This window comes from Doryrhamphus excisus, linkage group LG17 (assembly GCF_037039965.1).
Source record: "Doryrhamphus excisus strain RoL-2023G ecotype Guam linkage group LG17, RoL_Dexc_Guam_v1.1, whole genome shotgun sequence".
Classification (NCBI taxonomy): Eukaryota; Metazoa; Chordata; class Actinopteri; order Syngnathiformes; family Syngnathidae; genus Doryrhamphus; species Doryrhamphus excisus.
Genome location: NC_136373.1, coordinates 9244514 through 9261502, shown reverse-complemented (window position 1 = coordinate 9261502; position 16989 = coordinate 9244514). Strand labels below are relative to the sequence as shown.

The window sequence follows — 16989 nt, the reverse complement described above, 5'->3', positions numbered from 1 at the left end:
TTGAAAAATGTCACTTCAATATGTTGTTTTCTTTTGGAAACAAAAAAATTCATTTTCTGTCTGATTTAATGTAGCATTCAAACTTCATCGAGCCAGCATGGACTTCACACAAAAGATGCCTGTTATTAAATAGAATTCTGCATACTCTGCACTTTTAGTTACTTTTATTGCTTACCTTTATTTTGCTGTCAGTGGTACTTTAGCAGGAAGTGACTTTTACTTCAAATATATTCTTTTACATGTTGGTTTTCTGCTCAAGTAAAGGATGACTATACTCTGTCCACCACTAATGATATATTATTTAAGTTTATTGCAAATGCATTTGATATTTTATGAAGCCCCCGCTCAAGCAGTGGCGGTGATTAAAGGCTACGCCAATACATGGTCAAAGTGCACCGTGACGCAAGCTAAAAATGGAAATGATTCCAAAGCACCTTAAATCCCACTGCTCTAATGTCAAGTGCAGATGTTTTTTTGTGGAGCCGACTGAAATAATTTGCAGTGTGGAGATTGATTTGGCAGTTGAGACACAGATGTTGTGATGTAGAGGTTTGTCATCTGAGGGATTTTCCACTCTGCTGATGTAAACACTGTCTGGGGCTCCAGAGTCCTTTTCTCCCCCTGCTAAGACGTCGCTCGGAGAGGGGAGAGAATCCTCCTCGTGTACAATTATATTTTCTTTTGGTTAAATAAACACAGTGTCTGTGAGCGTAAACACAGATTTACATGCGGCCCTGTGGGTATCGGCCTCGGCCTGCTGCCACAGTGTAATCCTTGTAAGTCAAGATGAGGGACAAAGTTAGTCAATATGAACTTTTTGCTTGCTTTAATAACAAAAACAAATACACAGAGAAGAAAGAGAAGCAATTCCCTGAGTGAGAGGTGAAGTCAGCATTCATTTTGGCTTGTGTTACCATGGCGATCCTGAAACCCCTCCCGTGTCCCCCAGGATGGCTCTGGTTGCTGTGCGCCAGCGCGTGTGTTTGTTATTGAACTTTTTGTGCGTGCATGTGTATGTTTGAGTAGTGGGTGGCGGTAGCTGCATTCACCAGAGAGACATTGTGCTAAGCAGACATTTCCCCCCTCTGTTTTCACTCTGACCTGGTAGGAGATTGATGACTGAATTGTGGAGTACATGTTAACAGTAACTGGTGATTTATGAAGATACTTAGGGTAAGTGAGGCTGCACAGGATGGAGGAAGAAAAAGGGGAAAAAAAGATTCTGTATAGCCTTTCAAGTTAATGCAAAAATATAGCCTTTTTAAGTAATAATTGTTATTACTACTGCCAGGGCTGAGCGGGATGGTTCATTTGAGTTGAGATGTGCATAAAGTGTAAAGTGAGGTTCTTCCTTTTCCGTTGGACATGTGCCTTTTCTGGTTTTTCAACTCCACGTGCAAGTTTATTGCATGGAAAATAATAATTTAGGGGAAATGCTGCTATATTGGTGTCGTGAAAACAAATCAATCAGATGGCTAACTTCAAACAATAGAAACAACTTTTTCTTTTTCTTGGACGACCTCTTGCACTGCAACAAGTGCAATGTGTGTTTCGGCTGCCCCACTTAGCTTGAAATCTCTCAGTAAGTCTCTACATTCAATTTTTGATTCATCCCTTTTTTTTCTTTCTTGGCTCCTGAGTTCTCGGGATATTACTCACAAGGGTATCCGCCACTATCCAAATTTTGGAATTCAATTCACTTGAATGTGATCTATGGCACATTTATGCAAGAAAACAAATTTGGGCTTCCTGTGAAAAGAGGAATCAGCTTCATTTTGTTGAGCCACCTGAGAGTGACTGAGTGAAATGTTTCCCCCGTTCGCTTAGGAACAACTTTATTTCTTACTGGGGATTTAACACTCACTCATTCCCCTCGTAAATACAGCATCCCTCAGCCTTTAGCTCACCATAACTCATGCGCTAACTCTCCAGCTAACTCAACTCATATCGCAGAGCCAGTGCTTGTTCGTCTTTTACCTCAGCCTCTCCTTCTCTTTTCCTTCCTTTAAGCTGCTTTACACAGGGCACAATCTCCTGTGACTGCCGCCTCGCCGGGTGGCTGTGCTGATCTGCTCAGCCCACTCGTGTCGTGGGTTTTAGAAGAAACGGCCATTTGAAAATGAGCCAGCCTAATCTCCTTCGGGCTATTCGGAGTCAACCTAACGCCTGGAAAATGAGTGTGTCCCAGCGCCAGGCGACGCTTCTATGATTTAAGTATGTGGTACCTACTGAAACTTCTCAGGTGTTGTCTTTGAACTGGTTTTATTCCTCTCCACCTGTGATGTGTGGACCCCAAACGCTCGATACATAGTGGGCACAGAACAGATGATCAACTTTAATAGCTGTCTCTTTTCAGCTGACGAGAGTGCTCAGGTCGGTGATTTACACCACGTTGGAAGCATCTAAGGCCACATTGCAACCAAGTTGTTCCGTTTGATTTTCCACCCTAAAGATTCCCCTGATTTCACCTGCATTTCTACTGTGAGTTGTGTAGAAGAGATGACGACAACCTGGATGCCAGTTCCATAAATAGCATGACATCATACCAGCAACGGCATACAATGCTGCATGATTGCTACCAACACCGTCTCACACCATGAAATCCTGACCACAATCTGGCACGCTCGTCCAAAGTTCAGATTTCGTGGGTCGGTGGACTTGAGCATGGTATGTTTGCACATGTACAAGTCCCCATTGTATAACAAATGCAGTAGTTCCTCCTGCCAGTTATTAAAGATAACTGCCACCTCATAGAGTAGGTCTTGGCCATTTTCATTTTGTAAACATAACTCTCGCATGAAAAAAATCAGTATCGGTATCAGTATGGGCAGATTGCGCATGTGGAGCATGCTCCATAGCTTGGCAAGAATGGATGTAAAAGCACACTAGCTAGCTGGGTAGCTAACTCGTCACCGAGGAAGATTTTCAACGCAACAAAAAAAAAAATTTGTATAGTCGTTGGATTTTACAAGAAGGGTGTAAAACCTGACCAGCCAGACCAACAGAGGCGGGTACGCTAACTTTTTTGCTTTGCAACATGTTTACTTTGAAATGTTGCCACTTTGTTACCGACCTGGAGTGTTGAAGACACTTTGCTCACTTTTGGTGTGACATTTTCAGTATGGGATTGTTTACTTTCCCAAGCTAACGCAGCATTTGCATTGCACCCATGTGACAAATACTTCTATTTACTGATCTGTGCTTGGACATATTTTTGCCACTTTTGGAGAGATGTCTCCTCATTTAGCGGGCTTTGCACTTTTTTATTTATTTTGTATTATTGATTTAACTTAAGGTTGGGACTTTTTATGAATTTTATATAAAAGGTGATTGAAAAGAAAGTCGCTATTTAAAAATACTTTGATCATAACTTGTCATATTTAAATGGAAATATGGAAATTAAATCTACATTATAATTAAATCTATGGTGAAAACAAGAAGCTATGGCTTCCATCTCGCGAATGCTGGCGCCCATATCAAATTTTAAATAAAACTTTAAATAGTCCTTAAAAATAAGGAGATCATTTTAATGAGCCTGTAGATAATTGATGTTTATTTATTGCACACAAACCATTAATCTTAGTTTGACGGCTCCAGTTCCTGCCATCCATCCTCTATGCCCCTTGTCCTCACTAGGGTGACGGGGGTATGCTGGAGCCTATCCCAGCTGTGCTTGAATGGTATCATTTGAAAACTGCATCAAATGATTGTGTTTTTAAAGTATATGGTTGTTGAACCGTATCATAACCTGTGTATCTATATTTACATGGAATGGTCTATCACAAAGAGATTTGATCCCTCGTGGCAACCTTAACTGATTTGGCTCCAGTTGGCAGGTTGGGAGGAGACTTTCTTTGCTTCTGGAAGGGTTCCTGGATGGGTTGCTAACTGCCTTCTGGCACCTTCTGTTCTCACTCTTCTGTCCCAAAGGCCCGACTTTGACATCTCCTTAAGCATCTAAAGACCCTCTGAAGTCAAAATCACCCATTTTGATGTCTCATGGCAGTTTGTTGTATTTGCGTTTGAAAACACAGTCCCTGCTTGGAGATATTACCCTCAGCACTTGTTGTTGGATGGGGGAGGAGGATAGTGTTCGTCTTTTTCTTCCCCCATCTCCCCGCTCTCCTTGCTGTCCTTCCTCCCTTTTTGATCTCACCGTCAAATCTTCCCTGATTTTTTTATGAGTGACGTTTACCCAAGAGCGACGAGGGAAATGGCTGGTGTAAGACGACGTTTGAGAAAATGCATCTTAGCAAGGGATCACCTTTGATAACGCCAAAGTTCCGGTGGGAGAGGAAGAAGAAAGGCAACGAGCAGCAGCGTTGTTAGCGATGGAAAAAGGAGCGTAGCTGTGATCCCAGCCTGGTAAAGTATCATTGTACAGTACAGCAAATAGTGCAATGGCACATCAAGGCTCGCTCTGCTCTTGTCCATTTAGAGGACTGATCGGGATCTGGGACGGCACACCAGCTGGCCACCAAGTAATCTCATAATGATACAATGACAGAGCACCGATACACTGTCACACTCACAGGTGCTGCCAATGTCGGCCAGTTCGTTCAGCTCTGCCACCATTCGGAAAACGGCACTAATAGGCCAAAAAGAAGAAACAATGGGAAGTGGATCTTTGCATGAAGAATGTTCACTTTAGTAATTACTACCTCCACGAGAAGTTGTGGAGAGGACAGAGAGACAAGCGAACGCACGAAGGAGGCCCTGTGTGCAGATAATGATGGGGTATCATTGGAGCTCTGACAGTGTTCTCTGACAGAGCACTGCGGTGTGTGTGTGTGTGTGTGTGTGTGTGTGCGCATTGCTGCAGAGTGCAACCTTTACGTAAAGGTTGCATTGCACATTGTCGTTTGATTTTGTACAACTACACTTATTTAGTTCATTGTCACCATTTGTGTGTACAGGGGCCAGTAACCAGTAAAACCAGTAAAATTAGATACAGTATTTGTGTTTCTAATGTTTTTTCAACAGTTTGATAAAGTCAAAACTGTATCAATATTACTACATCCGACTACCTCCTCAGTCGAGGTCAGCAGGCCCCCGCCGCCACTGTAGCCCGTGTGGACCAGGCCCTGCTTCCTCTTTTGAGGCGTCCGACGGTTTGCCAGAACCTCTTCGAGGCCGACTGAAAGTCGTGCTCCGTGGCTTCACCGAATTCCTCCCACACCCGAGTTGACCACCGCCGAAGCCGCATGCCGCTTGGCCTGCCGGTACCGGTCAGCTGCCTGAGGTGTGCCCCAAGCCATCATACCAAATCATAGGGGAAAGTTTAACAAACATGATCATTTTGGGTGAAAATGCCAGGTTTTCACCTCTGGGGGCGAGCGGGATTAATTGGAACGCCAATATAATGAAATCTTCAAGATGAAACACTTTTAATGTGCAAAGTAATTCAAACTTACTAATTTGTTGCCATGATGCACTCAGAGCAAGGAACAACTTGCCGCTGTCTCCTTCCTGCTGTTTTCTCCTCGCACTTTGAGGCGTTCAGGCACACTCTCAATTTTGAGTATTAGGCACTAATTGTTTTTCATTTTGATACACGTACCCCCTATGGCTATTGACGTACCCCTGGGGGTACGCGTACCCCACTTTGGGAGCCACTGCTGTATTAAAGCCTGTTTATACAGGAGGGTATAAATGGACTACCAGAATAAAATATACAGAATACAGAATAGATAATAGAGAATATAATAAAGGGCACGGTAATAGTAGTCATTGTTAAAGTATATTTGAAATTGATGTGTGACAGACAGTTAGAAGTGAATTGTGCATATGAGATGATGGATGTGGAGAAGTATGAAAAGGCAACGCTTACCATACATTACTTTATATGCGGCAGCACATCACAATTACATTTGGGTTAACACAAAATGATTTGGTGCTTTTTTTTCTAGATTTGGCCACTTTTGCTCATATTTATTTAAAAAATAGAATGACTGAACGGCTTGTCGTTACAACTTCGTCCAGAAGCTGGCACCGCTCCGCTGCATGGCAAGCACTTTACATTTCATCTTAATAAGTTCTTCCATTAACGAGCAACAGCCACCCCCTGACTTTACCTACTGACAGTAGTCAGACAGAACAACAGTCTCAGTCACAGAGTACAAATAAACAGTACAACAGGTAAGTTAAAACATCAAAGTGGGTAACCACGACTGACACAAACATGTCACTTAAAGTTATTTCTCAAGGCATTCTGGGTACTGCAGCGGCACCGATGATACGCTAGAATCACAAGCGATGTAGAAACGATGGATCGGCCATCTCTTTGGCCAAATCGAATGATGACGTCATTGACATTGGAAACTCCACTCATCCCCACTGGTCTTCATATCCAGCACAGAAGAGCGGATGGAGTCCAACCTCCTCCACTCTTTTCCTCTAGTGTTTTCTTTTCTTATTTGAAGTTGTGAGACTCTCATTTAAGCTTCATCGCACAGCAACACAGGAGAAAGTGTAATGAATATGTATCAAGACAGCATATGGCGGCGGTAGCGCTGGGACTAGGTGTGTCCAGAAGGTAGAGTGCTGCCAATGCATTATTCTCCATTCAGATTAGAGAAGGGGGAGCTGAAAGGTGTTCAGCCCCTTCTCAGATGGGCCGCGAGCAACAGAAGTGGAGGTACCGCACTGTGAGAAGAGTATTGAAGCGGGCGAGGCTGCGATGAACACAGTAGTAAAGCAGTTGCGTTTTCTTGATTTGATGTTGTATTCCTCCTAACCAAGCACTTCCTGACACAAACGTGATTAAAAGTGATATTTCTGACACATTAGGATGCACACGGGAAGTAACCTCCTCTAAAGCGTTCATTATTAGATGCATGACAGCCCTGAATATTTATAAAATAGGTTTTAATAATTAATTGCAGCAATCTGCTCCTGTAATTCATCAGATTTGCACTTCAACAGAGTATCCGTTTTCACTTTAAAATAATAATAAGAGGAATATTAATGTTGCAGAAATGTAAAACGGGCAGCTGGATGCAGCATGTGAGCGGATTGCCTTTGCCGCTAAGGCTCCCCTTTTGTTTGTCGCTTTTTCAAGTAAATTTGAGTTTATGCTATCAATATTACAGTTTGAAAAGCATCAGTTGTTTGTGCGTGACAGTTTAGTGAGTGGCTTCTCACAAGTATCATGTCGATAAAGATGCAGGAAACAAAGTGGGTTTGGGGTAGAATGCTAAAGTAGTTTCAGTGGTTTTTATCAAAAGAAAATGTATTTGTTTGAGTCGACTTAACAGTACTTCCTTGTGTATATGGAGACCCAAAATAGGCATGTGTCTTTTTCTGTAAAGCAGCTCTGCTTGTTTTTTTTCTTTTCTTTTTTGCCCTTGTCCCATTTTGAGAGAAGTGTTTTATCACACCTTCAGAAGTTGTCACGGCACATTCCTCATTCGACTCCCAGAAACGACATCGTTGCCGTTTCAGGTGAAAACCGCCTTTTTAAACAGTGAGTCAACTCGCCGTGTACAGGGTGACAATAGTTAGCAAAAGATGGGACCTTCAGTTTCACACTACATTAGAAAACTATAATAATTATTATGATTATATAATTAGATATATATTATAATATAATAACATTTTTGTTAGGGTACATATTTTCCTCAGCACATTTTTTTTTTATAATTCAGCTCATGGGTTGGGTCTCATCAGATAACCCTAACATCATGACACAAGAATGGATGGACACGTACATGCATACACATATATATATATATATATATATCTATTTATTATTATTATATGGATGCAGACCTATGTCTGCAAATATAAAATCTGAAGTCCTAAAGAGGTGAAAAAGTATGTCAGGCTAAGCACATATTTTAAAGGCAAACCGGGATTGAAAAAAAAAAAAAGTAAAAAAAAGTGTCCTCAGACTCTTATTAAAGGAATGCCACAGCTCATTTCTTCGTAGCGCCGTTCCCTAGCATACTGTACGTTGGTGTCGGGCGTGGCTAAAGATCCAAACAGACGTTTTTTTAGGCCTCACATTAGGGCTTCTGTGTCATGGATTGACATTATCTAACCTGACAGGGCCTCCAAACAAGGTTAACCTCACGCTCGTTGTCAAACAGAAACACCCTAAACGTCCTGTGGAGAGCCCATGACGACGATGAGGATGAAGACGAAGTGTGTGTGTGTTTGCGTGTTGGCTTGGTTGTTATGAGTGTGATGCCAGGTGGAGATTTCCAGACGTAATTGATAACTAATGGAGCAGCATGTGCTGAATTTACCCTCGAGGGTTGACATTGTGTATGCATGTATGTGTGTGTGTGTGTGTGTTTGGCTTAGCAGTGTGGCTCTGGATTTTGGTAAATTAAACATGACCCTAAATGATTATATCCCAGTCTAGGTCACCTGACCTATTAGGTCAGCACATCATTGTCTTTACTTTGAGAGCAGAAAGTGTGTAAGAGTGCAACACACACACACACACACACACCTTCTGTTGCTCTCAACAAGCCACAAAGACAAAGTGAGATCCCCGTGACCAAACTACAAGTGAAGCAGTTAATCTGTACAGATATTAGCTGAAGGGCTCTTGAGAGGTGCGCTGCTGAGCCCCCCCCCTCCACTGTACGATCCAGGATGCCCCGCCACCGCGCCACACGCCGCAGCCGTGGGGGTCACACACGGGAGTTGTATGCTCATTTAGCGTGGCGCTTGCTTCATCAAATCGCACTCCTGCGAACGTCTTAAAAGTGAACATGGAAGCTGAGCTCCAAAACAAAGCCACAGGAATAAATTTCCCATGTTTCCCGTCTGTGGAAGCGTGGGACCGTGTGCCAATTGTGTGTGTGTGTGTGTGTGTGTTTGTGGGACTCCTGAAATTGAAACCGTGGCGAGTGAAGTCATCATGTGGGTCCATCTGTGAGTCCAGATTTGCTGTACAATATTAACAAGCTAGCCATGTGTCCTGTGAATTAGCCAAAGCAAACAGAATAAAAGTTGGCTGTTTCTGAGCCTGCCTGTCACAAAGGTTCTCGTCACTCATATCTTCGCCCTTAAACCACTTCAGGCTGTGTGTCCTCTGCTCTGGAAAACACCATAATTACCCTGTTTGTGATGAAGCCCCGGGGCGTATTTGTCCTCAGCGTAGGTCTCAAGTTCAATGTCTTTTCCACTTCCTCCTGCACTTCAAATATACATTGTTTTCTTCAGCCATTGCCCTTTGCATGTTTCTTACTTTGGTGACCCTCCTCACCCCGCAGCGTCTTATTTGGGTTTCGTGGCGACATGACCGGCACGTGCTTGGATTTGACAATTCTAACAAGCTCATAGGCAGCAGGGATGCCAAATAGTCCAGATGGGATCTTTGAGCTCAGCGCTCTCCAACAGGTGACCTGTTTGCAAGGTCACATTCTGGATAGAAAGCGCTGTATTGATAGGTTATTGGGGGAAAAAAGCAGTTTGTGTGAGGGAGGAGAGTGTGTAAAAAGAGTACTTTCTGACTGTATGCATGTCTGTGCCATCGTGTGCCCGACTTTTCAGCAACGCATTGATCCTGCAGCTCGAAACTCCATTAGAAAACCAGCTGTTAAAAAAAACTCCACAAATGTTACAAATTGATTGTGATGGAATTTTCCACTGTTGCGCACATGCTCACATTTCCTATAATCCCACTAGTTTGAGTACGGTATGAAGGACATCATACTACTATTTGGATGTCATCACTGTTGTGGGCCTGTCGTTGTCTTTCATAAAACTAAGTAGAAGCACCTTTCTAGAACTGGATTACCACCGGCTATCCAGGGAGCTCCAAAGTGAGCAGATTTACATTTGTGATGGTGAATGGTGTCCCAAGACTAACTAAACCGCTTCCTTCAGGAATACACTTGGGCTCAGGTGGGCTGGTGGACTACAAACTGCTCTGCCAGCCTTTCCACCACCGGTCGTAATCCTCCCCCCCCCCCCCCCCCCCCCCCCCCCCCCCACTTCATACCCCGCTTCCTTCTTGGAAGTACACAGCCGTCTTTACGGCCTCCTCTCTAAATCCCCACTTCACATAAACTTTACCTCTGATGTGGCCACCCCCAAACCTTCATCTATCATCTAGTTGGCAATGGCATTGTTTTTAATCATCAGAACCTCAAAATTATTATTATCACTTCTGATGCGGCAATTAAAACTTTAGGTCAGAGGCACAACGAGCGGTGATCAGCAGCCGAGCTGAGAAGTTTTAATTAGACGATCAGAACCATTAATGCACAAAAAAAAGGTGTGCGCTGGGAAATTAACGGGAACGTCTTAATCAGGGTTAGCGACTCCGAAGAGGAGTCAAGTGAACAGAGAGCAAAAAACAAATCATTTCCGCACCAGTGGGACAAAACTCAATTAAATATGGATGCGGAAAAATGGAAATTTCTCTGCATCGGCTTCACAGACTCTTAAAAAACTGTGGCAAAAATCTCACAGCCTGGCTTATTGTTATTCTTGCGTACTAAATGACAAAGGGGTTCGAATGCTGGGGCCCGTGTGTCCTGGTGTACTTGTCCATCGGTGGCCTTCAACTCATGGAGCCACCAGTCCCTCTGATAATTTCAAGCAGCCTGCTGGGATCAGTTCCATATCGAATAACAATCTTGTTGCATTAACTTGCTCACTATTTGCTTGTCCATCAGAAATACTTGGACACAGTTCATCAAATGTTTGTTGTAAATGCAAGCAATAAAGAGACATTGAACACGGCCATTCTGACTGCGATGCTGCTTACTTCAATGACGACACAAAACAATGAGGACACATGCTCGAGATTTTGGAAATACTTGAATTTCAAAATAATGTTAAATTAAGCCTTTGGGAACGTTCAGTTTTTTTAGCAGTCAGCAGCACACATGAAGACAAAAAAATACAGTCAATATTTAATTAGGCAAATAAGGTAAGTAAAATGTAACCTTAGTAAATAAACAGTAGATAAATGTTGAATAGGGCATATAATGAGACAGAAAAAGTGTGTTTATCATTTCTTCACCCTTTGGCGTTATGAACAATTGTATACAATTGTCTGAAACAAAATACCATCCCGTGTAATGTTAAAAATAATCATAAAAATAACTTACATGTGTTTAATACAATACATGATTAATGCATGTGAAGGACATCCATTTTTGATTGGCTCACCGTGGTGACCCCTGACAGGAAAAAGGCCAAAGTGAAAAGAAAACGATATTTATGGAACTATTGCACATGGCTGAAGTCAAAGAGAGGTAAATCTGTGACCGACTCATCACGGCCGTCATTAAAATTCTCACATGCTTTACTCTAGAGCCGCCTTGATTGCAGTCTGCGCTTGTTCACACAAATAATGCACTTCCAACAGCGTTATTAGGATTTGAAACAGCTCTTGATTGGACGTGATATCATTCTGGCACACAAACAGAGTGTCTACATCAAAAAACTCCACCAAGACCTTTGGGGAGTAGTTCGTCTCCTCCAAAGAGGGCTCAATGCCGCATGAACGCCAAGGAGAAACAAGGCCTGAAAAGAACTTGTCTAAGTCTTTCAGACTTAGCTTGAAAAAGACGCAAAGCTATTTGAAGTGTATTTAGAATTGTCTTTTTCCTTGGGTTTTGGCCTTATAAAGACAATGAATGGCGCTGTTTCGCGGCTCTGTGCTGTTTCCAGTAAAATAGTGTCACAGGTAACATAAGCAGTTGGAAAAATGACTTTCAGATGTTGTGTATGACTTTTTTCCCTCCAATGGCGACTGCGCAGTCAGCTCATTGACAATTAGCACATCAGGCTAAAACAAAGCGTAAATATGTCCAATCCGCATGACAGCCTTGTTTTTCTCTCCGATATTCATTAATAAGGCAGAACACTTACTGGTCTCTCTGGGAGGTGGGGGAGTCAGTCCCACAGGGAAGAGTTGTTCTTTCATCTCCGTCCCGTTAGATTTGATATCATTGTACGCTATCATGCACACAAACGACTAGAGGTAAACAGCTTAGTGTTACCATAGCGATCTGTAATGTAAGCAAAGGGCAAAAAAAGCTGCTGTGAACAGAACGCTCAGCATAAATAATAGCGAAGACAGCTTCTATAAACCATCCAACCTTAACATGGTCCTCCTTGGGGGGTTTTAAGTACGTTCTGCTGGCGTTCGTTGTTGTTAACAGAAAATCCTACATAAATAGTCTCTAATGGAAGGAAACAAACAGGGGTCATTTCCTACTAGGATCTGGAGGCTGTGAGGCAAAGGTACTTAAATCATGAAGTAGTGGACACAGTAAACACAGAAAATGACCTTCGCGGCAACAAGCAAAGCACCCCAATCTTCACTGGGAGGGTACTTGTAAAAGTCCACAAAGTATGTTATTGCCAATATATTGCCAATAGTTTTTCCAGCTGCTTTTGCCCACCCCACCCCCAGAATTGCTGTCTTCTGAAACGGTGACCCTTTCACCCCCCGCCTGCGATTGTCTAACACCTTATTGGTGGTACAACGCGCCGTTAATAGTCTCTCAAGCCCAACTCTCAAAAACAACATCATTCCTGAAGTCATTGTTTGGCAGAGGAAGTCTAGAATGTAAATACAGTAACCGAGAAAGCATGTGTGGCGAGCACGGCTTGCATTGTCCGCTGACGGGGTGATTTGTAAACTCCCTGCAATGGCATATCCTCTAATGATTCTTTGCAAAAGAAAATGAAAACAGGATTTTATGTTGCACCAGCGTGATTTACATAATGCCGGCAACGGCTCACGCGTGATTGTGTTGCGTTTTATGGCCGGGGGAAAATGAAGTGGCTTGTACTTGTTATAGAAAGTCAATTGAGTCTTAAAGATAGAACTTTGCAAGCTATGATATCAGACATTCCTCTCCGCTGAAATTGTGAGTCTGTAGCTCAGCTTAGCATATTACGTTAGGCGGGATGCAGAGTCAACACAAGGCTACATATCTCTGGCTGGATGCTGCCAGAGCTTTACATGAAACGCAATGAAAAAAACAGATCACAACTTTTAAAAATATCACCAATGGCGTGTTACTCCTTGGTTATTTACAACCTCGATAAAAATCTGGCCTTGAGTTGGAGTGTGCAAAATGCCGTCGCAAGGTGAACTTTGGCGGCTCTGGAAATAAAGTGAAAGGTAACTGAGTGCACTTTCTGCCCTAAAAAGGCAGCTCAGGATATGGAATGCCACGGGCAGCTGTTCCTGCCTCATCAGAGGACAAGTTATAAAGATAGCCCCGCTTGGGTTGAAATAATGCCACCCATTCCAGCCCCAAAGCACGCTCTATTGTTCACAGCGTACCGAGGACAGCAGCGACGGCCGGCCGTATTGTATGTTTCTGCATGACACATGTCACTTTATGTGTCAAATATCATTTTCAGTGTATTTTTATAAAATGTTTTTTATTTTGAAGCAGGCACACATTTTTTAAAGCTCCGTCCTACATGGATATCCGGTGTTGTAATGTAGATGATGCTATAAATTACAGATGCATAGCAGGTCTTGAGCTGAACATGATAAAGTAGCCTCCATAGCGTGATGCTAATCTTAATGGTCAACATGAGTAATCCAAACAGCCCCAAAATGCCTCTTATTTTTGGTCAGTGGTTCACGAATGCCCCCTCCCCTGCTCAATGGCAGGACCACAGCCTCTTGAGGTGAGGGTGAACTTCACATTTCAGTCTTCATAGCGCTGTCATTTGAAGGATTATGTTGCTAGCTTGTACTATAGTGTCATGGGGAGGGGGTGATACATATCTGGCTGTGGTTTCAGCTGCCACTGCTATTTTCTTTTTGTTTTTTCCCACCACCCTGACCCACCCCCCCGGAGGTACCACTTGGAAAGATATGTACAGTATCTCTGTGGCCTCAGTCTTGTGCTCTTATTTTTAAGTGTTTTGGGGGCGGGCTTATGATAGCAGCAGTTACCTTTCAAAGTCAGTGTTTTCCATTGTGATGTTTGAAATGAGACGGTTTTTGACCGTGAGGTTCCCCCACCGGCAGCACGTCTAACTGCGACAATTAATTGTCTTTCAGCTGAAAGGACTTTATGCACTGAAACGACCTCAGGAAAACCCAAAATGGCCGCCAAAAGGAAAGGTGGCCTAAAACTCAATGCTATCTGTGCCAAGCTGAGCCGCCAGGTGGTTTTTGACAACAGCTCCCAAAACGCAGAAGGAGACCAGAGTGTGGCTGAAACCAGCGAGCGTGGTAGTTCGCACTACGATGACAACGAGATCAACTTCCCCGAGAGCCTGAGCCTGAGTCAGAGCCTGGAGGAGGACCACAAAAGGCGGGAGGCCATTGAGAAGTGGGTGAACGGTGAGTACGGTGACGAGCCATTCCCGCTGGAATGCGGCGACGAGCAAGAGCCCGAACTTAAAGACGCCAAAGATGAAGACAGCCCTCCCGTGGGGGTGTACATGGTACAACCCAAAGGCTGCAGCGACGAGGAGGACAACGGTGAGGAGGCGGAGCCCTTACCTTGCTCTCAGGATGGCAACTACCATGACGACAAAGATGTTGACGACGGGCCTTCGAAACCTGACGCCTACGTGCCACCGAGCGAGGCCCAGACTCGTCAAGCACCTTTCTCTTCTCCAGGTACTTTGAACTCTTCATCCCCCAATCACAATTGCCTCTGCTTTAAAGGGTCATCACTAGCTTTGCCCTTCAAAAAATTCCACTTTAGAGTATTAAGGGGCAAAGGCTCAGGCTGTATGTGTGTGTGTGTGTGTGTGTGTGTGTGTGACATTGCCACATGCACATAAGCTTAAGTGTGGCCATTATTGGAGAGAGACACTCTAGAGTTACATTATGAATAGTCAGTGACATTATTACCCCAAAGACAGATTCAACCGGCATGCTGGAGGGTGAACACAGGAACTTGTCAGTGTGTACTAAACTGTATGGAGAAATTCAGAAATGGAGTAGGCTTACAGTGAAAAGGCCGTTGTAGCAGCTGTGGGCCAAGAAACTTCATATTACACTCAGGATTACATATTGAGTCTTTGGCGGCGGCTATACAAGCTCAGTAGAGCTAGCCACTGCTGCACCGTCAGGACAAGCACTATTATCAAAGTCAAGAATGTAGTACGGTTACGTTTTGAACATGTATGCAATGTTTGTGCTCACATTACGTGTAAGTTTCTCAGAAAAGAATACCTGTGGTTTGCATTTGTTGCATTTGTACTTTTTGTATGACTGTCATTTTGCACAAAGAGACAACACCTTTACTTCTAAACATCGCATGCAAACACTTCATTTTGTTTCCCTCACAGTTATTTTTGTTGATTGCAAGTAGGGCATCTATACTTCCACAGTTCTACTCAGCACACAATTAAAACATTTCTCTCTCTTCCTCGCTCTCTCTCTCTGTCGTTTAAAGGCTGATGCGGAGTGCACATAATTATGCATATAAACATAGTGGCTTAATTATCTCTCACAACATCAGTGACAATGTAATTAACAAACATTGCAAGATCAATGAGAGAAACTGCGACCTTCAAAACATTTAACTCCTCACACTGAGGCATCATGCAGGATTTCCTATCAGTGCAAAAGCCGAGAAGAGTTTTCGGAGATAATTTAGATGTCGAATTAGAGCCCTCGCGCGAGCCAGTCAATGGGAAATAAAAAATGATTAAAAAGATTGTCAAAGCAATGACAGAGATGCTCAAATGGCCCATGACTTCCATTTGGACTTGTAAATGGTTAATGTTTATTTTAAGCTATTTAACACCACTTTAGGGCAGCTTTGTGCATGTCAGAGGAAAATAATCAAATATATACGCACCATTCCCCTTGTACCCCTGTACCTCTTCCTTTTCCTGGCATTTTGGACATATTATTGATTTAAATGATTGATTTAAATGAATGATACAATGAATGTGAATCGGCTTGGATGAAATACTGCATTGTTTTTACGCTGTGCATGAAGAGATAACCTTGCTAATCGTGTTCCAAATCCAGATTAGTCCTTATATAGCCACAAGCATGCACCTTTATCATCAGCGACACCCCTTGCTCTCATTCCCGTCAACAGAACAGCGATGGCACAGCACACTGATGCCCATATTTGGTTAGCCTAAAGGAGCTATAATGTCCATCTGTTATCATATCTGTGAGGAAAAATGCAGACTAATTGTCTCAAATATAGAAAGACGGGCGTGTGCCGTGTTGCCTTTTGCCAGGAAGATTTTTCAATTATTTTAAAGAGGAAATCAGTAAAGGACAAATATAAAATGTCAACAATCTTTATATTTAAAAGGATGAATAGAAGCTTGGCTGTCGGGCTTTGCTATTTGCCAGCAGTGAGAAGTAGCTTGATATGGTTTCAGTGGAAAAGTGTTTGAAAAAGGTTATCTCCAGCCCTAATCCTTTCATGACAAATCATTTGCCTTGCATTGATAGCAGGTCACATGACTGCCTCCTTAAATACACTCTGCTCTTTTTTCCTCACTTTCACAATGATGATCATATCATATGTAAATAAGGATGTCCGTACTACCTGAAATTAAATATATATTATAGATATATATTTTTATTTTAAATACGATACCTGTTCCAATGCACAACTCAAGATTAAAGATAACTGGGTCAATATTTACATAAGTGATTATCATATAAGTATTAATATTTGAATTAGCAATTTGGTAGTATGATTTCATTCCAAAGATGTTGAGTGAAACCTTTTCATTATACCTTGAGTAGTCAAGTGTGTGGAGATATATGACCCACTGTGTCCTAAAATGACTTGGGGGTGGGGGGGAGAATACAGCTGGACCAAAGTGCATGATACCTGTTGGCGATTTATTGAAGCACATTTACATGCTGTCTTTATCTACACGTGGAGTGTAATTCCAGTTTCAATTCTATAAAAACATTTCAATTATTGAAGACAAACACAAGCCATTCACTAATTCCACTTCAATGTTTCATGCCCTTTTCGATTCACCGGATAATCTTTCACACTGATCCACCATGCAGAAGAGTGACCACTAAAGCGGCGGGTGGAAATT

At 42.8% G+C, this 16989-nt stretch overlaps 1 protein-coding gene across 8 annotated transcripts in view; it reads left to right on the top strand.

Moving 5' to 3' along the window:
- Positions 1–16989, top strand: part of casz1 (castor zinc finger 1) — a 150948-nt gene that overhangs the window by 108218 nt on the left and 25741 nt on the right. For all 8 annotated transcript variants that reach the window (XM_058083441.2, XM_058083442.2, XM_058083439.2 and 5 more), the window contains one exon: positions 14006–14572. In XM_058083441.2, the coding sequence (XP_057939424.2) occupies positions 14050–14572 (523 nt within the window). In that variant the 5' untranslated portion in view covers positions 14006–14049. The remainder of the gene's footprint in view (positions 1–14005; positions 14573–16989) is intronic.